The sequence below is a fragment of the Myotis lucifugus genome, unplaced genomic scaffold (genome assembly GCF_000147115.1).
Source record: "Myotis lucifugus unplaced genomic scaffold, Myoluc2.0 scaffold_58, whole genome shotgun sequence".
NCBI classification, from domain to species: Eukaryota; Metazoa; Chordata; class Mammalia; order Chiroptera; family Vespertilionidae; genus Myotis; species Myotis lucifugus.
Window position 1 is genome coordinate 1,965,713 of NW_005871106.1, and position 24,258 is coordinate 1,989,970.

General features: G+C 40.2%; 1 protein-coding gene across 5 annotated transcripts in view; it reads right to left on the bottom strand.

The window, feature by feature from the left end:
• EPB41L3 (erythrocyte membrane protein band 4.1 like 3) overlaps positions 1-21,964 on the bottom strand; it is an 82,411-nt gene extending 60,447 nt beyond the window's left edge. For all 5 annotated transcript variants that reach the window (XM_023754236.1, XM_014456305.1, XM_023754235.1 and 2 more), the window contains exon 1: positions 21,771-21,964. In XM_023754236.1, the coding sequence (XP_023610004.1) occupies positions 21,771-21,824 (54 nt within the window). In that variant the 5' untranslated portion in view covers positions 21,825-21,964. The remainder of the gene's footprint in view (positions 1-21,770) is intronic.
• Between the last annotated feature and the right edge of the window lie 2,294 nt (positions 21,965-24,258).

Consider the following 24,258-nt stretch of genomic DNA (forward strand, 5'->3'; position numbering starts at 1 on the left):
AATATTTTTCCATGTATTCTCTATTTTGTGAGCTCCTATTTCTGCTTCCTGAGGACAGTAACTATTCACCCTTTTTAATGTCCCTGATAGAGTGTCCCAAATACAGCAGGCATTCGGCATATGTGCTAATTAGATACTACTAGCATGAACGTAAAGAAAGAATTTCTCCTCACATCATCTTGGATGAATCTTGAAGTAAAAGGCCATCATTTTTCCCCATGCTTCCTTCCCTAATTGCATTTTCCACACTGAATGATTTTCCACTTTCCTCACTTTTAAAGGTCAAATGGAATTCTCTTTATTTCTAAATGATTGCACCACAATTTATGTGGAGTTTAGGAGCATCTGAGGAGCTCAGCAAACTATATTGAGGCCAGAGCTTGAGCCCAAATCAGACACCGGGCCTCTGTTTAAGTCATATTTTCCTGGGTTTTCCTTTTTCTTGGTCAGATTCTTGATAGAAAAACATTCTAACACCGTCCTCCCTAAAATTTAAGAGAGTGAATTTTTTTTTTTAAATTCACATTTGGAAAATACCAACAGTCTGTGGTCAACCCAGGAACAAAAGATGATGTTGCCTGATCCGTGACGACAGTGCATAAACCCTTTAAGGAGGTCTGAGGCCAGGAAGGTCTAAGACCGAACATGGCACCAGCTGCCTAACATGCATTTACTTCCTTTCTGCACTTTCTGGGTCAAGTGTACTTTCAATGTCAAGTTTAATAGGCACAGCAGAAAGTCCATTATCCACACCACTACTGCCAGGATCCATGTCTACAGGGGCAGGGGTCCATGGGATCTTCTAGCCTATGAACTAATCTCAAATGTGATCCAGGCAGCATATTCGTAGAGGACTGACATGAGAGGCTGAAATCAAATTTCTTCAGTCCAGATGTTACATATATTGTCAGGCCTTTCTTTAAATTCACGAGGAATCAGCTTTTCAGGAAACCATGATGATTTTTTTCACACATTCATAAGTAGATCAATAATTATTCTGCCACTTTTTAAAATTTTGTTTTGTTTTTCTTCTTCCTGGTCTAGATAAGTTTTAAAAGAAAACAGTGATTTCCATGTCTAAATTATCTAGAGATAATTCACCTAGCATTATTTAAACATCTTTAAAGTAGACTTCCCTACCGATTATAAATGTGTTTTCCCGCCATTCTGTTTTAAGTGAGATATACATATATCAGAAGCCCCGAAGATGGGCCCCAGTTGTACAACTAGCTGGCTCTGTGAGGCTGGACAAGTTATTTAACCTTTCTCAGCTTCACTGTCTTCATTATAAAATGGAAATGATATTAGTAGTCACTCATAATTGTTGCACTAAAGATAAAGCACAGGAGAGCGATATTGCCTAGTTCATGGGAAGCAATAACCACTAAATGTGATTATTAGTAGGCCTTTTTGAGAAGGAACCAAAGAAATTTAGGGTTTATAATGCTGAAATTTGGTATAGAAACTGACATGCTACTGAAAATTTATTTCTTCTCTGTAGTGAAATCATAGAAAACAAGTCATCCCATTTCTCTCATGAAAAACAAAATTCACTAAATTGAGAAAATTGTTGAAAATAGTATTCTCAGAAATCAGTGTATACTCAATTATCTTTTATACACACACACACACACACACACACATATGGTTTTTAATAGGTATTGGGTATATCGGCACATTTTGGTACATCCTACACCAAAATATAAGATAGTTATATATTATCCTATATATTGCATACAACACTGCCAAAACAAGAATGCATTGTTCAAATGCAATGGAGTCGACCTATGTTTTGAGTGAGATTCAGTGCACAAATAATTTTAGCACATACATGAGAAGAGTCCCTTTTTACACAGTAGGCCTTTCAAAAGAGGCCTTTTCCTTTCAGCCACAATCTGTTTCTGCCTTCATTTGTTGTAGCAATTTCAGCCTCTATTTGAAATTAGACTTCTGTGCTCATAGACATGCACTGTGGAAGATAATAGCTTCCCACTGAAGCATGCTTCTTCTTGGCCAACAAAAACATTGGGCCTGGTTTTTACAAAGAGTTTCACATCACACATATGAGACGTTGGCAGCGAACTGTCAGACAACATTTCCTGCTGTTAATCTGCTAAGGATTCAGATCGCTAAGCCAATGTGTGCAAAATGAATGCAGAAAGGGAAGCCAAAGAAAGAGGAATGTTTGAAAGAGAGACAAACTTAAACTTCCATCGTGGAAAATAACCATAGTACCTAATTCTCAATGACGTAAAGCTCAGAGAAATTTTTTCCTGTGAGAGGAAGCACTTAATATGTTTTCTAAGGCAATTCGCAAAAAAAAACCCCAAAAGAAAACAAAAACCCAAACCACACACACACACACACACACACACACACACACACACACACAACCCCCACCAAATTGTGATTTATAATTTGTTCAAATAAAGAGCTGTAGACATTGCAAATATTGACAACAAAAACATGACTTTTAAAAAGTCAATTTACTAAGTATAGATTTGCAGCACTGTCACTATTCAAATCTATTTCATTGATGATCAAGAGAATGTAAGAATATATTGTCATTGCTTAAAAAGAGATGTATGAAGTGAACCTGTGTCCTTTCCACCAACCCCTGTATTCTCTTCTCAGGGCAAGGCTGTGAGTGATCCTTGTCCCAAGAAGGGAAAGAACGTCAGGGTTATTATATAAGCTACTCACTTAATATAAAAACGTAATTACAGTTGAGCCTTGAACACAGGGGTTAGAGCAGGGGTGGGCAAACTTTTTGACTCGAGGGCCACAATAGGTTCTTAAATTGGACCGGAGGGCCGGAACAAAAGCATGGATGGAGTGTTTGTGTGAACTAATATAAATTCAAAGTAAACATCATTACATAAAAGGGTAAGGTCTTTTTTTTTTTTTTAGTTTTATTCATTTCAAACGGGCCACAGCTGGGTTAGAGGATACCAATCCCCTCCCCTCCCCCTGCCCCCCCTCTCGCAGTCCATAGTTCACATATAATTTTTGACACACCCAAACTTAACTACTAATAGCCCACTGTTGACGGAAGCCTTACCAATAACTTAAACCGTTGATGAACACATATTTTGTATGTTATATTATTATATAATGCATTATTACAATAAAGTAAGCTATAGAAAGGTATTCTATAATCATAAGGATAATACATTTATAGTGTTGATTGAAAAAATTGAGAAAAAATGGATATGTATGGTTTAAACTGGTATTGTTCTAAGGTCAACTATGTATCATTTCACCGATTAAATATAAGCTTTTAACTTAAAATGTTAGAATCTATGAAAGACATATAATGAAATATAAATAAATGCCTGATAAAAAGTAGAATAGGTGATCACACTTTAAATGATACAATAGACTTGTCTTTGTCTGAGCATATCATAATTTGGATTAGAATTTAAAATCCAGTAGACAGGGGAAAAGGCCTTTTTAATTATTAAATATTTTGATTCCATATACATTTTCTTCAACTTTTTCTTGCACATTTAATACCCCAAAGAACCGTTCTGGGCTACAGCTGGATCTACACGTCAATGATTGATACTGTTTTCTGACACCACTTTATCAGGGGATCCCGATTTAATGCTGCCTGAGCTCACAGTCCTGACAAGCCAGCACTAATCCTCTTTGCCTGTCGGTCCCCACATCTAGGGGCGGGTGTGCGGACGAGGCTGCTCACCCTGCTAAGAAGGGAGGCCTGGTCCTAATTCTAAAACCTGGTCATTCAGCCCGCTCTCCTCAGGTCAGCGGAATTAAAAGAACCTGGAGCAACACAAAGGCAGCCTCCCTCCAGCCTCCCCAGAACTCGTTTAGCTGAGTGGGAGGTGGCTGTTTAAGTTTTTTTTAAGGCATGAATGAATAGCATTTAGAAATGGCAAGTAAATTACATGAAAAATTGAAACGATAAGGCAAACTGGATTAAGAAGACAAATTGCTTTTAAAGTAGGTACAGCCATTTGACCTAATATACAACGATTCTTTGATTTACAGGAAAACTTAAAACATTCTCTTCAAGCAAAAAGAAAAATACCACACATTTTTTCAGGTTATTCTGCTTTTTCTTATGCTCGCAAGAGAGCCACTATCTTCCCTGGAGCTTATCTGTGCTCAGGGTTGAACCAGGAGATTCGGGACCCGGGACTTTCCAGCGTTCCTAGGGACTCAGGTGATGCTGATCCCCCTTCTTTTGATGTTGGTCCCATAAACCAGTCCTGCCTGCTCTCACCTGGTTTAGCGAGGACTGTGGAGCGGAAGCAAAATTCCTAGATCTAGGATGCCTGGTAGGATGTGAAGTGAAATTCCAAGACGGTCACCCTCAAAAGTGTATCAAATTTAATTTAACTTTTGTTTTCATGTTTAAAAAAATTCTCAGAGAGAGTAAGTCCATGGGAAGACGAGTATGTGGCCATCAGATTTAGTAATGAGAGCCGCTCTGGGACAGAGATGGCCAGTGTGCATGTGGTAGGATCCCCTCATGGCCGGGGAGGCCCTGCTTGCTTCTTCTTTAGTCTCCCCCACCACAGTAGCCACCCTTGCTCTCTGCACTCCATCATCCAGCCTTCCTGCTCCCTTCAGCCCCTCTCCCCCCAGGCTTCCTCCTGCACCTGCGATTTTCACATCCTGGAATAGTCCTCCTGCCAACCCTTTATTTTTAAAAAATATTTTAGAGAAAGGGAGAGGGAGAAAGAGAAGCATTGTTGTGAGAATGGAATATTGATCGGTTGCTTCCTGCCAGCCCCCTTACCGGGAAGGAGCCTGCAACCTTTTGGTGCACAGGAAAATGCCCGACCAACTGAGCCACACTGGCCAGGGCACCTGTCCATCCTTTAGATCTCTACTCCGGTACCCCTTCCTCAGGATTCCCCCTGTGACCTCCGGGACTAGGTCAAACCCCAGAGAACGTTTTTACAGCTCCTGCTCTGCACCTGTCATGGTGGCAATTTTATATGGGTTGGTATTATGATTTAAGTAATGTTAGTGTTAGCCTCTCAGGTAAGCAGTTTAAACTCTCTTATGATTCCCAGTACGTCCCACGGTGCCTGGCATAGAGTAGGATTATTATTTTTTAAATAGGAAAGAAAATCAAGCTAAGTAAATGCATCTGAGGTTGATTTCCTGTTTCAAAACTCTTCAAAAACTGCCCTGACCTTTGAAATGTGTTCATAACAAGTTTATTTATATTTTTCTACCACATGAGTATAATCTGCTCTGGCCTGATCTAGAGTGTTGGACTCCCCCCACACCCAATTTTTTGCAAAAAAACAATATTTTATTTCCACAAATAAAAGATCTATTAGTTTTTAAAATTCTAGCTCTAATGTTGCAGATTAACTTGCTGAAAAATTGCCCAGGTTGTCCTCAAGGGTCAAGTGGTCTTGAACCATGGATGTACTCCATTACTTTCACTGATACTCACGGATACACCGTCATATTGAAATGGCACACATAAATCGGATCATGGTGTTTAAGGACCTCCCTCTGCTCAACTGCATTAGAGCAGCCTGATCTCCAAGGTGTCACCAGACTTGCATCTTCACACTACCTGCTTAGTAGGTCTTTTTAAAATTGATTTTTAGAGAGAGAGAGAAAGGGTGAGGGAGGGACAAAGAGAAACGTTGATGTGAGAGCCCAACATGATCGGCTGCCTCTTGCACATCCCCTACTGGGGATGAGCCCAAAACCCACTCATGTGCCCTGACCGGAAATCGAACCAGCAACCTCCTGGAGCACGGGATGACACCCAACCAACTGAGCCACACTGGCCAGGGGGAGGTCTGTCTCTGATGAATGTCACCTGGATTCTCTTTTTAAGTTTTTATTTAAAATTCCTGGATAAGCAAGAAAAATATTCCCTCTTCCTTAACTATAGCAAAATAGAAAGATAAACATGTGGATAGCAGATTGGAGAATTAATTATCAAGTGTGCAACTGGTTCTGCTACTTAAAAGCCTTTCTAAAACTGAATTCGTATTTCTGTAGTAGTCACAATATTTAATGGGCTTACTTATAGTTAATAATCTCATAAAGAAAATGAACTCATTTACATATCTAGGCATATTTTTATTATTATTATAATTTTTAATCCTCACCCAAGGACATGCTTTTATTGATTGAGAGAGAGTGAGAGAGAGAGAGAGAGAGAGAGAGAGAGAGAGAAACAGATGTGAGAGAGAAACATTGTTCAGTTGTGTCCTGTATAAGCCCCAACCGGGAATTTAACCCACAACCTAGGTACATGCCCTGACTGGGAATACCTTTTGGTGTATAGGACAACCCAGCCGGAGCTAGGCATATATTTTGCTTTGAGGTTATCTTGAAGAGTACAGGAGGTGCATCTTTACACCACCCTCAGGCACCTCGTGATGATGTTCTCTTTTCGAACATGTTCTTGTCAAATCCTCACTTCTCCTGAGATGTCAATATCATCACTACCTCTACTACTAAAAAACATAGCTCCCCATTAGAATGACAACATAAAAAGCTGTGCATCTAGAATACTTAACGAGGAACATAATCTCAATCTGACAAATCATTACTTAATGCTTATTAAGGTCTGACGGAGAGAAATCAGTCACTGCGACTTTCCTGGTGGCTCTTCATGATGTGCTCCTGGAATAAGCCAGAAGAAAGCTACAGTAGACAGTTTCTCTCAAACGACTAGACCCAGGATAAACGTGCTTCTTTTGAACAAGTGGGAGTTTTTATTGTGTGGACACTGAGTGAGGTTTCCTCCTCAGTGCCTGCTACAGTGCTCGGAACACGAGCTTTGTCGTCTCAAATCATTCCCTCTTCTTTCTTTGTTTTTCTTGGTCTACTTATTTTCTTCTCATTATATTAAATACATTTATGTAAAACACCTTCTATCCCTGTTAGAACATGGTGGGGTATTAATAATAGAAGCTCCAAGATAAAATAAAATGTATTTTTGAAACAAATTACATTTATAATTTTGGTGTTTTGCGTTTTTTTTTTCTTACGATGATGAATTCTTGACCCTTGTACTATCTGCAAGTCATGACGTTCTACATAGTATTTTTTCCTAAAGGAACAACTGAGACATAACTGAAGCATTTTGCTCGGGGTAATCATCTAAAGCCATTCATGTGCTTTATAGGCTCAGGCTAATGGCATTTCCCTAAAGAATGCGGTGGCTCTTTAGTGACTTTATGTGCTGTCATCATGGCATTCCATAAGAAATAACAAGTCTCTTTATTCCTTCTATTTTTCCAAACACCATCATAAGAACCACTTCCTTGTGCCGGCTGTACATCTGCACACCATCACGCATTCCTATAGGGGCATTCCTCAGTGTAAACAGGACTTAGAGATAGGACTTTCTTCCGCCCTTATTAGAAAATGGACTCCAAGTGCACATACCAGTTAAACACAGCTGTCGGTCACATGGAACAAATACATTCCCATGCAGCAAAGATATTTTATCTGTTGACGAAAAGAAATCTCCACTGATCCCAGCATTTCATGAATTAATATCTCATCTGGCCACTTTAATTTGCCATTTGCAGAGATATCCTGGACCTTGATTGCAGGAAACAGTCACTAAGCAACTAACAAAATAGGGCCGTCTTGGCAGGAGAAGCACTAGGAAGAACTAAATTCCATTTATCTAGGAACAAGATGCCCTCAATAGTTGTCTGACCAGGAAAACCCCCCACAAGTTATAAGAAGTTAATGTTATTGATGGGAATGGTATGTGTTCCAACAAAAAGCTTGCACAACTTGAAATCCGTGACCTCTTCTAGAAGAAGCAAATAAAAGCTTCAAGTGCATCAGCTGTCAACACAACCCACACATTGAGGAGGGAAGGAATCCTTTGCTTCTCCGCTGTAGAGAAGGAACCCAGTCAAGCGCTGAGTAGCAGATGCCCTTCTATCCTGAACCAGGAGGAAGGGGTACTACCTGAGTGAAGAGCAGGGCATTACCACAGCCCCAAACTGGAAAACTGCTGAAGACTATGCATAAGGGGTTTATTGTTTTCAAATTCAAGATACAAATTTTAAGAACATTTTCTAAATAACACCAGTCCTTCACTGTTTAGAGTATAATCATAGTACCTTTAAAATCACAATTATACAGTATGCTAATGTATCACTACTCCTAACATTCTTAAGTTGTTCAAAGAAGTCAGGGATTAATCATTCTTTAATTGGTGCAGCTACTATGGAAAACAGTATGGAGGTTACTTAAAAATTAGGAACAGAACTACCATATGATCCAGCAATCCTTCTTCTGGGTATTTATCTGAAGAACGTAAATCACATTTGAAAGGTATAGGTACCCCTATGTTCACTGCAGCATCTATCTATATATATAAAAGCCTAAGCGACCGAACGACTGTTTGACCGGTCGCTATGACGCGCACTGACCACCAGGGGGCAGCACTCAATGCAGGAGCTGCTCCCTGGTGGTTAGTGCGCTCCCACAGTGGGAGCACTGCTCAGCTGACTGACAAGCGTCAGACACTGGGCTCATGGCTGGCAAGTGCAGCTGTGGCAGGGTGAACCGAACCAAGGCGGCAGTCCAACATCCCCTGAGGCGTCCCAGATTGCGAGAGGGTGCAGGCCAGGCTGAGGAACCCCACAGATTTGTGCACCGGGCCTCTAGTTATTTATAATAGCCCAAGACATGGAAATAACATAAGTGTCCATCGACAGATGATTGGATAGAGATGTGATACATATAGAATGGAGCATTACTCAACCATAAAAAGATGAAATATTGCCATTTGTGACAACATGGTTGGATCTTGAGGGTATTATGCTAATAAGTCAGTTGGAAAAGGAAAAAAATTATTTCACTTATATGTGGAACATAAAACAAAAAGTAACAAACTCACAAAACACAAAACAAACTTATAACACAGACCACAAAACGGCGGCTACCAGAGGGGAAGGTGGTAGGAGGGTGAAGGAGGTCCAATATATGGTAATGAAAAGGAAACTAGACTTTTGGTGGTGAGCACACAATAGAGTACACAGATATCACATTATGATGTTGTACACCTGAAATTTACATAGTGTTACTAATCAGTTATCTCAATTAAAAAATGTAATATAATGTATGGTTCTTATCACTTTGTGTAACTGAAATTCTAATGGACAAAAAGACAGCAAAAAGCCTGATTAAAAAAAATAAAAGGAGAATTGGCAATGAACTGGAGCACAAGAATCAATCACAATTAATGATAACATTTAATTATTTCTCAATGGATGGTACCTTATACAATCTCCAGCTCCCTATACCACATAGTGTAATGTCTTAATGGCATTTGAAAATGATGCTGGGTCCTGACTGGGTGGCTCAGTTGGTTGGAGCATTGTCCCGCATACCAAAAGAGTGCAGGTTCGATTCCTGGTCAGGGCACATACCTAGGCTTCCGGTTCCATTCCCCGTCTGGGCGTGTACAGGAGGCAACCAATTGATGTTTCTCACTCACATCAATGTTTCTCTCTCTCTTCCTCCTTTAAAATCAATAAAATTATATCCTCGGGTGAAAATTAAAAAAAACAAAACAAAAAGAAAAGAAAATGATGCTGGGAATGTTTTTCTATGTAGACTCTCTCTTTGAATTGTTTGAAGAAGACTTAACCACAATTACTACTGTAATTCCCCTAAGGGGGCAGGCAAACCCAGTTCTTAAGCTGGGGTACTGTCAAAAAGGGTCAGGGATTGGGTGTATGGAAAAAACCTGCAGATGGGGTGGGGGAGTTTGACAAAGCACTCCACACTCCCAACTTTAAATGTTAGTATTACCCTGAACTCTACTATTAGTGTTCTTTTCTTCTTACTCATTCATTAACTATCTACACAATCTCATTATTCCCACAGTTGAATTCCTATAAAAGAGAATGGCTCCCACAAAGTCACCAGCCTGACCTTCCAAACACTGAGCAACTTATCCAATTGCATGGTGATTGCTACTTTAATATTCCAGGCACTTCAATTTCAATTGGTTTGAATTAATTCATTATCTTTCCCCATAAAGTTTTCTTCTTGTATTCTACATCTATCCATGCAGTCACTCAATCCAGACATTTGGAAGTTATTATCACTTACTGTCTCTTATCACAACCTATATATATCCTCCCCACACATCCAATTAATCAAGTCCATTCAGCATCTCTTGCCTGGTTCATCACTATAGAGCCAATTAGTGTCCCAGTTTCGAGTCTCTCCCTCTTCGATTGCATAGAAGCATGTTTTAAAAACACAAATGGCCAACTTCCCCACGTAGAGCCCCTCGGCAGCCCGCCTCACCTATTGTGACAGGCAGAATTCTAAGATGCCCCAAGGTTTCCTGCCTCCCTGATGTACACACACAGCCTGCACAATCCCTGAAACTGCGGACAGAGGCTCTTACTCCTGTGACTAGGTTACTAGCTGGCACCGCTGACCTTCTATAGGGACATTATCAGGGCCTGACCCAATCAATCACGAGGGCACCTTTAAAAAGCAGCTGGTAGCAGAAGTCAGAGAGATGAGAAGGAAGGCAGAGGGATCCAAGGGGAGGGAGGGTCTTCGTTACTGAAACAGAGGATGCCTCACCACAAGGACCCAACAGTGGTCCCCAGCCAGCAGCCAGCAAGACAATGAGGACCTCAGTCCTGCTACCAGGAAGAAATGAAATCTGCCTTCTGCCCAAAGGAGTATGAAGGTGGCTCTTTCCCTAATTTAGCCTCCAGAGGAGATACAGCTGGGGAACTACTTGATTTCTGCTTTGAGACCCAGAGCAGAGGACCAGCTGAAAAAATGTGAGATGACAAATGTGTTTTAAGTCGCTAAGTTTATGGTAATTTGTTAAACAGCAACAGAAGATCAGTATATCCAAACAATATCCAACCTTGCTAGCACGTCTAACCCATCCTTCCTAAGTCTTCCTTGCCTTCCTTTCCAGTTTCATCTGCTCCTCTGCCCCAGATGTTTCAACTCGCCATGCTCGATTTTCACTGCTCCTTATCTGCCCAATATTTAAACAGAATTATGTAAATATCCTGAGTAGGATTAGAATTGTTCCATAATTTTAAAAATAAATAAAATATGTGAGTACCATTTGATTTTAGTTTCCCTTAAATACCACCACAGGAATAGTCAGCCAACATTTCCAATAATTAAAATCTACCTGCTAAACAGTGACATGTGCTCACCATTTCTAACAACATGAACTATTGTTGAGGAATTTTTCCTCCTAAAGGAGGTTTTTACAACCACCTAAAGATCTGCTTTTTAGATATCAGCCCTGTTTCAAAGCCTAGATCCTCAAAGAGAAAAGAAGAATGCAGAACTGTGCTTCCAATGGCCACTCCCAATTTCTCCAGGCGAGAGAAATTCTTTACAATAGTAGAGGATCAGTCCCAACATGAAAAGGAAGTGGGCTGGGTAGGTTTCCACCTCTTTCCTTCTTCCTAGCTGCTTTTGTTGTGTCCCTAGTTATGTTATTAAAACTTAGCATGCCACAGAGCCCCTAATATGATAAGAGGCAAAAGATTCCCATATCCTACAGTGCAAGTAAGTGACCTGCATTTTTAGACGCTGAAAGTAAAGCTGAACAGTACAGAAGCCTCTTCAAATAAACTACTTAGCCGTGGCTGGTTTGGCTCAGTGGATAGAGCATTGGAATGTGGACTGATCCCATTCAGGTCAAGGGCACATGCCCGGGTTGCAGGCTTGATCCCCAGTGGGGGGCGTGCAGAGGGCAGCCAAACGATGATTCTCTCTTATCATTGATGTTTCTTATCTCTCTCCCTCTCCCTTCCTCTCTGAAATCAATAACATATAATAAAAAAAATAAACTAGAGTTACTAGGTAAGAATTCACAAAATACAGAAAGTTGAGGCTAAGTGGAACTAGAAACATTATGCTTTGTGCTGACTTCCAAAGAGACTAAAGAAGGGAAAAGCAGGGTGACTTCATCAGCCCCCTCCTCTAACAGACTTCCCTACAGAACTTGAGGGAGCTCACTACTGAAGCCAAGGAACACCAACTCCTTATTTGCCATAAAAGGTGAATCCGTTCAGGATAACAGACTAGTACTAAAGGCCAGAAATGGAGTGTGTATAATTTTTTTCAGAACATAGTCAGGCTTGTTAAACACCTACTGGTTTCTGACATAAAAGCAATAGAACATTAGCTGCATCTTCTGTCTAATCTCAGCCGGCTGAAGCCGGGCAGTGAGAGATAAAAAGCAAATTTCCTATTTTCCAAGTCAGTTCTCAATCCTAAAAGGCTTCTAGGTAAAAATGGGGCTTAAATCTTAAATACAAGCACAGTCACTTCCTGTTTGTATTTTTAAAAAATCATTCAGCATTTTCCAAACTGCCAAATTAATGATTACCTGATGTGAAAACATGGATAGTATTCTTAGCAGTACACACACACACACACACACACACACACCCTAAAATGAAGAGTTAAGATGAAATTCATTTTCTCAGAATTAAGAAATACTTTCCAGTGTCTAATTTATCATTCAGTGATAAGAGCAAATCTTTAAATAGTGTAGAGTCTATGATCCCATGGTTTTGTTATTATTTAAACAGTATTTTTAGAGCAGTTTTAGGTTTGCAGTAAATTTGAGGGGAAGGTACAGAAATATCCCATATGCCCCCCACCCTCACACACACACACACACACACACATACACACACACACACACACAGCTTCCCCATTATAAACAGGCCCCATCAGAGTGGTACACTTGTTATACCTGATGGACCTACACACACTGTCACATCATAATCACCCAAAGTGTACAGTTTACATTAGGGCTCACCCTTGGTGGTGTACATCCTATGGGATTGGAGAAATGTATGATATACATCTACCATTATGGTATCCCATAGAGTAGTTTCTCTGCCCTAAAAATCCTCTGTGCTCCACTTATTCATCCTTCCCTCTCCCCAAGCCTGGCAACCACGGATCTTTTTCCTGTCTCTATAGTTTTGCCATTTCCAAAATATCATATAGTTGGAATCATAAAGTAGGTAGCCCTTCAGAGTGGCTTCTTTCACTAGTGACGTGCATTTAAGATTCACCCATGTCTTTATAATACTGAATAATAATCCACTGTCTAGACCAGGGATGGGCAAACTTTTTGACTCGAGGGCCACAATGGGTTCTTAAACTGGACCAGAGGGCCGGAACAAAAGCATGGATGGAGTGTTTGTGTGAACTAATATAAATTCAAAGTAAACATCATTACATAAAAGGGTACGGTCTTCTTTTTTTAGTTTTATTCATTTCAAATGGGCTGGATCCGGCCCGCGGGCCGTAGTTTGCCCACGGCTGCTCTAGACTGTTTACACAGTTTATTTATACATTTACCTACTGAAGGATAAAAGCAAATCTCTAAGCAATATGAAGGTTATGACTTTTTTTATGTTAAAAAAACAAACCACTCTATAAAATATTTTATATTTATATTCTTCCAGACAAGGCCTAGAAAGCTATACTTCAGGCTTTATGGGATGGAAGTTCCGCAAAGTTAGGGAACCTTTCAAATTTGCTAGCTGTCAGCCAACAGGGTCCTGGCACAAGTAAACATTTATATTCACTCTGTACCACTGTCAACAACCAGGGAATGGCAAAGCCAAGATGCCACCCAGGCTAATGCGAGTGTGACACACTACCTCCCAAAATTCAAGATTCTTAAGCTCAAAATTCAATTCTGTACAGACACAACTGGGAAAACCTACTTCCTATACAACAATCCTCCATTCTGACTGGATTAGTGATATTTCCATAGATGTTCAGATATTCAACTGTTAGGGTAGCTATACATTATAAGTTTCATAAACACATTTTTAAAAGCCTCAATGTGAGTGATCCTTTTTAAAAAAATCCTCACCCGAGGATATGTTTTTATTGATTTTTTTTAGGGGGGGGGCAGAGAGAGAAAGAGAGAGGGAGAGAAATTTATGTGAGAGAGAAACATCCATCTGTTGCCTCCAGCATGCGCCCCAACCAGGGATCGAACCTGCCACCTTTGTGTACAGGATGATGCTCTAGCCAACTGACCCACCTGGCCAGGGTGTGAGTTATCCTTTTAATGGAAAACTTTAATGCTGATTCCACTACTGGTGAATGGATTCTGGTAAAATTGAGTTCAACAGTTCCATTATTTTCTCCTAAGGAACCTTAATATTGTGAGTAGCACAGTACAAGAGCTGACAGGACAAATTACTTAGCAGAAGTGCCCAGCTATTTAAGAAAGTTAAAATTTGTCAGAGCTGAATCTAATTTTTAAATTAATTTAGTTTTAAAATTGCCCTCTGTTTACTGGAGTGACTTGTTTATTAGACACTCTGAGAATGTCTGTCTGATATTAAAACTTGAAGAGAAAATATTTAAAAAAATAAAACCTTGGCAAGAATGATTAATAATACCCTTTTCATGTAGCGATAGCCTTAGATGAAGCTTGCATTGAAAGCTAACTACATTAGCCTTGAAGTAAGTGCCCGAACTGGCTGCTGTAATTTATTAATTTATTGCCATTTCATGTTAGCCATGGCATACGTGTTACCAACAAAAAGAAGGCAGCTATTCAATTTCACTGTGTAACCTTTTAGCAGAGCTTTCCCTTCTCTATACTTCATCATCAATTTTTCCAACTCCTACTGAATTATTTAATTGCCGTAATCCAAACAGCAGAGAAGACTGGACTGAAATACCACTATGACAGATTTCCCCTTCTTCCTCTGCTATAAAAGTTATGATCACAGGAATAGTAAAACCACCAAAGGTATTCCTAAATGCAGTTTTACATCTCCTTTTACCTTAAAAATGTTTTTCAAATTAAGAGCACATATTCACCTCTCTTCACGTGCCAGTTGGACCCTGGGCCATGAGGCAGATGTGCCAGCCAAATCCTAAAACTAATCACTGCCTGTCTATGTGCACTTCCTCTCTAGACAGATCAGCCGATGTGTGCTTGCCAGTAGTCGTATGAAAGCGAGTTTCTGTAAATATTTTACCATGTCCCTATAATAGGGCCTTCAATTTCATACTGTACCCCAGTCTTCCCTGAGCCTACTACTGTATTTTTCTAGAGGCATATGCCCACACACACACACACCACACACATTTTGGGGGAACTAAACTAGAGCTCATGTTCTCTAACTCTAAGAACATGTCATTTACCAGACTTCACCTCTAGTAAGAAAGAGGTCACAGGCGCTCTCATAGGCCTCGGAATTTGGAGCCAAGGTAAAAAACAACAAAAACCTCCAGCCTCTGAAATCGAAGGTCACAAAAAAAATTTATATGAAATTCAAGAGACTATCCACCATTTGGAAATCTTCCCAGCTTATTGCCTATCTATGAGAAGATTTTCTAATCTTGTGGCTCATACCAGTAGAATGTTTCCCAAACTTCCTGAAGGGACAAGAGTACTTCCATGAAAAGAAAGGCATGAATTTAAAAGCTAACTAAGGGGAGATGAACTATAATCTTGAAAATTATAACCTGTCTTTCCTGGGGGGAAATGCTGTAATTACGAAATGAACTTGCAATTGATCAGGAAAATTGAGAGGGGGGGGCGGTAAAGGGGATCAGTGTACATGGAAACTGTTTCTCTCCAGAAGGGATGGCTAGGATCTCCAGTTTATATTATTAGCCTTTCTGCATTGAGCTGGACTAGGTTATAACTGTAGAACTTGCTTAAAATCATTCCATAGTAAGGTAAGAGCTAAGCCAAGCTTTGAACACTGTTACATACACTACTTGGAAGAGCTTCTGTGTTATCTCTCCAGCTATTTTCCTCTTTCTACTCAAAACAAAAAGTACTGTTTCCAAGTTCTACTCTTAGTGCTAACTAAGTAAGGTAAATGAGAAGGTGCATGTTAACAGTCCTTGGATGTAACTGTTCCTATGGTTGCACCAGTCATTACACAAGGAAACCAAGTTAATTAAAACTGTTCCATCCTTGGGAGGCCGCAGAGGCTTCGGTGTTTAAGCAGGAAAGCTGCTGCTGCTGCTGTTGCTGTTAGATGCGGCCACTCGGCTATAGCACGACAGACAGTATGATGTAATACTTTAAACTTGAAAACTGATTTCAGCTAAGCAGAGACCCACTGAGAGATTAAACCGGAATTTACATTATGACAGAACCAAAAACTCTGACACTTATGTAGTTGTTGAGTGAACAATACTTGTACTGGTTTGGGAAAAAATCCTTATTTTTTACAATTAATTATTATTAATTAATTAATTTTAATCTTCTCCTGAGGACATACTTAGAGAGGGGAAGGAAGAGAAACAGAGAGAAACAACGATGTGGGAGAGAAAGATTGATCGGTTGACTTCCCTACCCACTCCAACTGGGATCGAACCCCAAACCAGGTATGTGCCCTGACTGGGAATTTAACAGGCAACCTTTTGGTGCACAGGATGATGCTCAACCAACTAAGCCACTCCGCCCAGGCAATTATTATTTCTTATAATCTATGAAAGGCAACAAGTGCTCTAATCAACTTTATGGATTATGGCCATTCTCTTTGCTGTCCATTCAAGAACTTGCAAATGGATTATAAGGCATTTTAATTATGTAACATCTATAGAAGTAGGAAAATGCAGACACTGAATTTGTTTTCCCAACTGAATCCCAGTAAGTGGAGTATCTACAATGGTACAATAGATTTAGACATTTAATTGAATTATGGGCAAGATAAAGCATTTGGAAATGTTTTTAATAACCCCTTCCTGGCCAGTAGTTAGAAGGTGACCATAGATAGCACATTCAGGACCTAATGCCATAAATTCCTTACCCTCTCTGATTCCTCAGAAGCTTCTCTGGATGGTTATCAAGACATGCTTCTTGGAGTGACCTCCACAGTTTCTGGGCTAACTCCAGATTCTGGGATATTCTGGAGGACCCTGAATGGTCTCAGGCATGGAGCCCATTCATCCAGCCAGCCTCTGCACAGGGCCAAACCTGGAGGCAGGCTTTTATGACAGGAATGCTTCAAATCCATCAGACTCTGGACTTAAGTAGCTCTTTCTGAATTGCCCCAATCTCAATATAAATCTCTCTGCAATGTGGCTGATTCATTGGCGTCTTCCCTTGGGTGCTACTCTGTGTGGATTTACCTGGGTCTCAAACACTAAGTCTCCCTCACTAGTGAATCATGCATAACAAGAGTAAACTGAGGTCCCACATGCATGGAGACACCAGGCTGGGAGAACCCTTGTGGGGAACACCTGCACGATGAGCCATCTGCCACTCTTCCAATCATTCTCTGGACTCCTCCACCAATCTGGTTCTTTGTGGAGGACAAACCAAACTACACCAAAAATGGCTTGAACATTTTCTATATGCAGTAGCAAACCTATATTATAAAACATGGACTCAAATTTCAGATCATATTTGACTTATTTTCCTAAAACCAAATCAGACTAGATTAGAGTGGTACCCAAATAATTTTTAATTGGATGGTCATTAGCAAATATGATGTTTGCTAATTAGTTAGACTCAAATTAGTCTGTTGAACACAGAAGCAATGAGACTAAAATAAATGTGACGAGCACTATTTCCTCTACTGTGTGTGACTGGGATATTTTTTCTTTATTTTCTCTTTTAAAATTTATGTCCAAGAAATATATAGCAACAATGACAACAAACTGGCTATAGAAAGTTGCTTGTGTTCTTTAATGGCCAATAAAAATAATAAGGGTGGGGGTAAGTGGGGAGAGATTAACTGAGGAACTTATATGCATACTAGAGGCCCGGTGCATGAAATTCATGCACTGAGGGAGGGGGGGGTCCCCTAAGCCCAACCTGCAACGATGCCAGCATCCTGCACCCCGTGCCCTGGCCAGCCTCTGGCCAGAGGCCCGCCCGCCCGCCCTCCCTCCCTCTGGCGAGGCTGAGGGGACTGGGTGCCGCCATCTTGTGGCTATGGGTGCCGCCATCTTTGTGACAGAGTGTTGGTTAATTTGCATATTACCCTCTTATTAGATAGGATATGCATAGTCCATGGACACAGACAATAGTGTGGTGAAGGCCTGGGAGGGGTGGGTGTGGAGTGGAGGGGGTCAATGGGGGAAAAAGGGGGGGATATCTGTAGTACTTTTAACAATAAAGAAATTAAAAATGGTGATAATAATAATAAGGGAATGACAGTATTAGTGATTTTGTTGGCATACATGAAAATCTGGTAGCATGCAAATACTTCCCAAATGTATGTATCAAATTACTTATACATCTTTCCTTATATTTTACTCATAATAAGATCTTTTATATTTTAGATAATCAAGACTAAGAATTTGAAAAATTATTTGGAAAAAGGTCTCTCAAATGGACAAATATTGAATACTTCAATGATCTCAGCCTACTGCTAGAAGGAAATTTGACAAAGTTCCTTAGTAGCATCTTTGGATGGTATAAAGAAACGCTTGTTGGAATGAACTCCACCTTTTCTCTTTACTCCATAATCTGGGCCATCTGGAAATCCCTCACCATCCTATAATTCTCTGCTGAATACACTCAAATCAGAATTCACTGTTTTTATTATTGTGAATTAAAGGCTACCATTCATCAAGAATATGCTACATCCCAGATAGTGTTCAAATAAAGTACCAGCTTTAACCTTCTCAATAATGCCTTTTTGAGGCAAATACTTTCACCCCTCTTTTTCTTTAAAAAGAAAAAAATATATATATATATATAAAATATATTTAATTTTATAAATAAAAATTATTTAATATATTTACATATTAAAAAATATATTTCTTTCTTTTTAGAGAGAGAGAGAAAGGGAGAAGGAGAGACAGAAACATCCATGAGAGACAAACATCAACATGGATTGGCTGCCTCCTCCATGCCCCCTGCTGAGGACAGAGTCTGAATCTGGGCACGTGCCCTGACTGGGAATGGAACCAGCGACCTCTTGGTACATGGCTCAAAGCTCAAGCACTGAGCCACATGGGCTGGGCTCGCTCCCACTTCTCTGGTGAGGAAACTTAGGTTCAGAAAGTTTAAGGAATTGTGGGTTACCAGTGAACGATTCCATTTTCGCACCCCAATGTGGTGGGTTTGGAGCATCCCTAACACGTGTGAACAAAACAAGACACCATGATAGGGCCCCTGCAGCATAGGGAGCCAGGGACCCACCGCCGTCAGTAAACCGAACACTATGCTTCCAGAGCAGCCTGGGGTCGCACGGTCACATCTGACAGCTGGTTTGTGTTGCATGTGTAATTGACTTGAGCTCAAAGATGAGTTTCACCTCAACTGTCATTAAGAGTGACCACTCCTTCCCAAAGACATCTCTATTTTGTACTTAATCCTTAAAAACAGAGTAGTTTTACCTCCTACTAAGTCTCATCTTGCTACTTTGCTTCAGGGTTCTTCCACTGTCTACTCCACACATAAATTCCGACACATGCGCCCTTAGTCACCTTTAAAGCTCTGTATCACTTAAAAAGGTTTTCTTTTGTGCCTTCATCCAAGACTTTGATTAAAAAAAACAACTTATTTTAATGGAGACCAAAGACTGAAGGACATCTTTCCCAGGGTAAAGTTTTTTAACATCTGTGTACCTATCACACCCTGTGCACCTTCCCAGCCAAGGTTTTACATTCCCAGTTTGTAGAAAGACAAGAGGTATTTGAATATGTTTTTTCAACTGGTGCCTTATTCCCACCTTGAGACCCAGGCCACTGATTCACAGCCATTTTTCTTATTCAACTGGTTAGCTACAAATAAATCTGTTTCGTTTTACCATGTCCAAAGTTCTCCATCTCCAGCAGTGAGCACGTTTTTTTTTTCCTACTACTGAAGTCTGTTGTAAAACTGAAAACATTCTGCTGGCAAAGGTTTTTGTGACAGAAAAATGTTACTTTTAAGAATATCAAATTCATAAAAATACTTTATTATAAAGGAAAGTAACTGATCAACATTGCCCTGCCACTCCAAACACTCACAGTGACAGTAAAAGCAATACTGAATGGTGTCCCAAGTTAATTACAAAATGAAAATTCTGTCCTCGAAAACACAAATGACCTATAATGAATTTGGATATAAATTAAATTTAGCAGAATGGTCAACATTACATATACCTTGGTCAGTCCTGAGGCATTTATTCTTCCCACACAAAACACTACAAACTCTTCTTTAGAAAACTCTTGTAGCTATGACTAGAGGGTTGCCAAGTAACCCTATTCATTCCATTATACTGTATAATGGAATCAATAGAAAGACTCTCCTTGAAATTAACAAAAAAAAGCTTCTCTTGACTTGGATCAATTTTTCCAGAAAGTGAATCCACAATGGAAAACTACAACCTCTTTCAAGGTGACCAAAGTCCTTTAAGCTTCATAGCAAAACACAGGTAGAAGTATATCATAGTATCTCCCCATTTCCAGAATAAACATCCAAATCAATAAATGAACATGTTGGACTAAGATTTTAGCCAAAATCAAAGCCAGGAAAATGCAAGAAATGAATCTGAGCATGGCAATCTTAGGTAGGGTACTTGAAACATATATTTTACTCCCCACAGCAACCCGCCAATATTTGTCAAGTTATACAATGACAAAAATTCTATAAATATATGATAGACTAAATAACTTTAGATCCAATAACTGATTTTCAAAATATACATTTTCTATGTTCCTGCAATTTGTAATAATTTAGTAACTCAACTCCATTCGTAGCCTTATTGACATTATCAACATGAAATGGATTTGAATTTTCTGTTCCAAGAAAACCACTGAGTGCATGAGTGTCTTATGCAAAATATAACAGGAATGATATGGGGGCTATAGACAGAGAAAGCAGAGATAAGTGAATGTGGGACATGGGAAGTCAAGTGAGCTCGGTGCTGTTTGTGTCACGAGGAGAGAGGAATAGAAATGTGGAACCCACAGGGTACACTGCCCATGAGCCTGGGAGCAACTCTCGCACACCCAGCTGAAGAGATGAATTGTGTGAGCATGTGGTGGGAGGGGCTGGTGTAGAGAGGTGGGTAATATCCCTGTGTGACCAAGGGCAGGGGCCTGGAGGCAGGAGGAATGAGCTCTTTGAATGAAAATATTAACTTTGAAATGGAATCACTTGCTAAAAGAGCAAACTGCTCCCTCCTGGCAGAAGATGCCACAGAGACTTGCTCTTACACCTTGAATTCATGCCCTGCATGTACGCTCCATGCTATTTGGGGAATTGAGCGATCATCCGTCTCCACAGCTATGAACAGGCTTTCTTGTTGCCTGTTAACGTGGGTTTGCTAAACATCTCAGACAAATGTCATTCAACTGTCTATTCTCTGAGAGGAATCTGTTTTCTTGGCCAAAAGAACACTCAAGCTGCAATGCCCACCACAATGTGCGTTTTACAGATTACTCGTTCTCTCAGCAAGAAAAAGACACCCACAGTTCAAATCACCCCACAGCTCCTCGGTACAGACATCTCCAAGTATTAACTGATTTGGCCATAAAATATTCAAATAAAAAATGCCAAATTCATTTAAATGATAGCTCATAGCTAGGATATAAAAGAAAACTTGATTTTAAAAAATACCACTTTTTTCTTTTGATTGTAACATTTGGGGGAAATTACAAAAGTATTTTTAGTAATCTGATCCCTGTTAGAAACTTTGGAAACAATTTTGTATTTAGAAACTAGGTCTGAGTGTTTTTCCAGAGTTTTGAAAAAATAGAGGCATCATGTATGTATTATGCCAACATTCCCCAGCTCTCAGTATCTGGGACAAGAAAGTTTAAAAATAGACTCTTACCTCCACATCACAGGTGTACTCTGAGCCGTCTAGAAGGATCACTTTGCACTGCATGCTTTTTGGCTTTTTGACAATCTTTAGTGGAGATCGAGAGAGTTTACTGCTATATGATTTCTGAGAGAGTTTATCGTCTTCCAGTTGCTGATATTCGAGCTGTTTTGCAGCCCCAGCAGCAAATTCCCGTTCCCTGTCAGTGACCTGTGAAGAACAATGAATAGTTTTCACTGCAAGACAGGGAATAAGTACTGCATTTCTCAGGCAGTACCAGAACCCTTTAGAATCAGGCATTCCTATTTCCTAACGGATGAGAGGCACCCGAATTAGGAAACCAGAAAAGGATAGAAATATAGACATTTATGATGCTAACAATTTTACCTAAATAACTTTTGCCGTTGAGATGCACCAGTAGGGCCTTATTTCAGCTCGACTCAAGGCTGTACTTTGAAGACTGAGCAAATGCCATTGAGACTTCACTGAGCAAAGAAGGAAAGCAAGCAGAATCCTGGGTTTTTAAAAGGCATTGGATAGTAATGGTCTTTAAAATAAATCATCTAGATTTTACCTATTGTATTTAGTTTTCTTCATTCACTGGACCCTTCTATATTCTAAGACCCATAACTACCAAATATACATACAAGCTATCTTATAACTGTAAGACCTACAGAACTTCAAGTATTCATCGTCTCAGTAAGTATACAACTGTTAAAATATTTGATTTAGCTCTAAATCAATTCAATGGAGCCAGTAGCACTGAGATTCATCACAAAGTAATCCTCTAAATCCACTTCCCTTCATTGTAATGAGCCAGCATAAGAACAGAGAAAATCTGTCCAAAAGCATTAATCTGCTTTCAAATCACAACAGTCTAGTCCAGGCCAGACTCAGAACGGCAGAGGACATCTTACGTTAACAATAAAATTCTCCCTTGAATCTCCCTCCTTGGAATCTCTCTGCGCACTGCTCTCTAACTACTCCTTTTACACCCCTTATCTATCAATTAAATAACCACCAATGGTATCAGTGCAAATTCAACTCATGGGCTAGACTACTGCTCCACTGGCCTCCAAATATACACTGACAGTCCAAAGAAAAGTTCCTTCCAAAATTCAGTTTAGGCTCCTTGAATAAGCATGAAATTTCCTCTCTCATGAACATACCATTGTCCTAGTAGCTAAGGGTACATGGGCTGAGAGCGAAGACAGTACTGACAGTCTATAATTTCAATGTTTCTTCTTTATTAGCCTCTACAATTTTACAACACTCTAATATAATCACAAAGTTATTTTTACCTATCTTTACTTTGGATTTTAGGTATAGATTCCTGCTTTTATGATGGCATCTTATGTTACATTCAGAAGATTACAAATACAGCCCTTTCCTCCACTACCTTGCCCAGGAATTCAAGGCAAAGTCTTGAGAAGTTCTGAAGAATAAACAAACAAACAAACACCATTTGCTGAGCAAAGGAACTGCAACAGGCTAGTAAGCCAGGACAAGCGGAATAGGGAAACTGAGACAGACAGTTAAACAAGCAGTTTGCAGCCATCTAGTAAATCCTATCTTCCTTAAGCTAAGGACACTTAAGAGTAAATGGTTTGCCTTTCTCCTCCCCAACCAGAGGGTAGATAGCTTAAATCACCCTCTTCAGGGAGAGAGATGGCAGAAATCCAATTAGTGCCATTTGTGTCAATCATACCCAAGGACAGAAGAAGTTAAAGGAATCTAATTTTGGCACATCAGCATAAAACTGATGAATATTCTATTGAGATCCTCCCATAAGACCTCCTCTAAACTCCTAGCCTTTAAAACCCCTCAACACAAAGGTCCCAGGGGCACTCTAGCTCCCAGGAGCACACCTGAGCCTTTCCCTTCCACCTCCCTCTCTTCTTTCCCCCTAGGCTCCTGGACTGTGAGAGGGGGCAGGCTGGGCTAAGGGACCCCCCGCTCCCCCTTAGTGCACAAATTTTCATGCACCGGGCCTCTAGTATATATATATATAAAAGGCTAATATGCAAAGTGTCCCCTTGGGAGTTCGACAGGGAGACCGGGATTTCGATCACTCGCTAAGATGTGCACTGACCACCAGGGAGCAGCGTGGAATGAAGGAAGGCCCTGGCCGGCAGTCGGGGTAGGGAGGCCCCAGCCGGTAGCCGGAAGGAACGCCCCGGCCAGCAGCCGGAAAGCCCCGATTGGCCCTGATCACCTGCCAGACCTAGGGCCCCCACCTGTGCATGAATTTTGTGCACTGGGCCTCTAGTATGCTATAAAAAAGAAAGAACTCTTAACATTCGAACAGTATGGATGGACCTGGAGAGGATTATGCTAAGCAAAATAAGCCAGTCAGAGAAAGATAAATATCACATGATCTCACTCATTTGTAGAATATAATGAAACATAAGCTGGCAAACAAAAATAGATCCAGAGACAGAGAAGCACTGAACAGATCATCAAACTTCAGAGGGAAGAGGGGGGGGGGGTAAGAAATCAA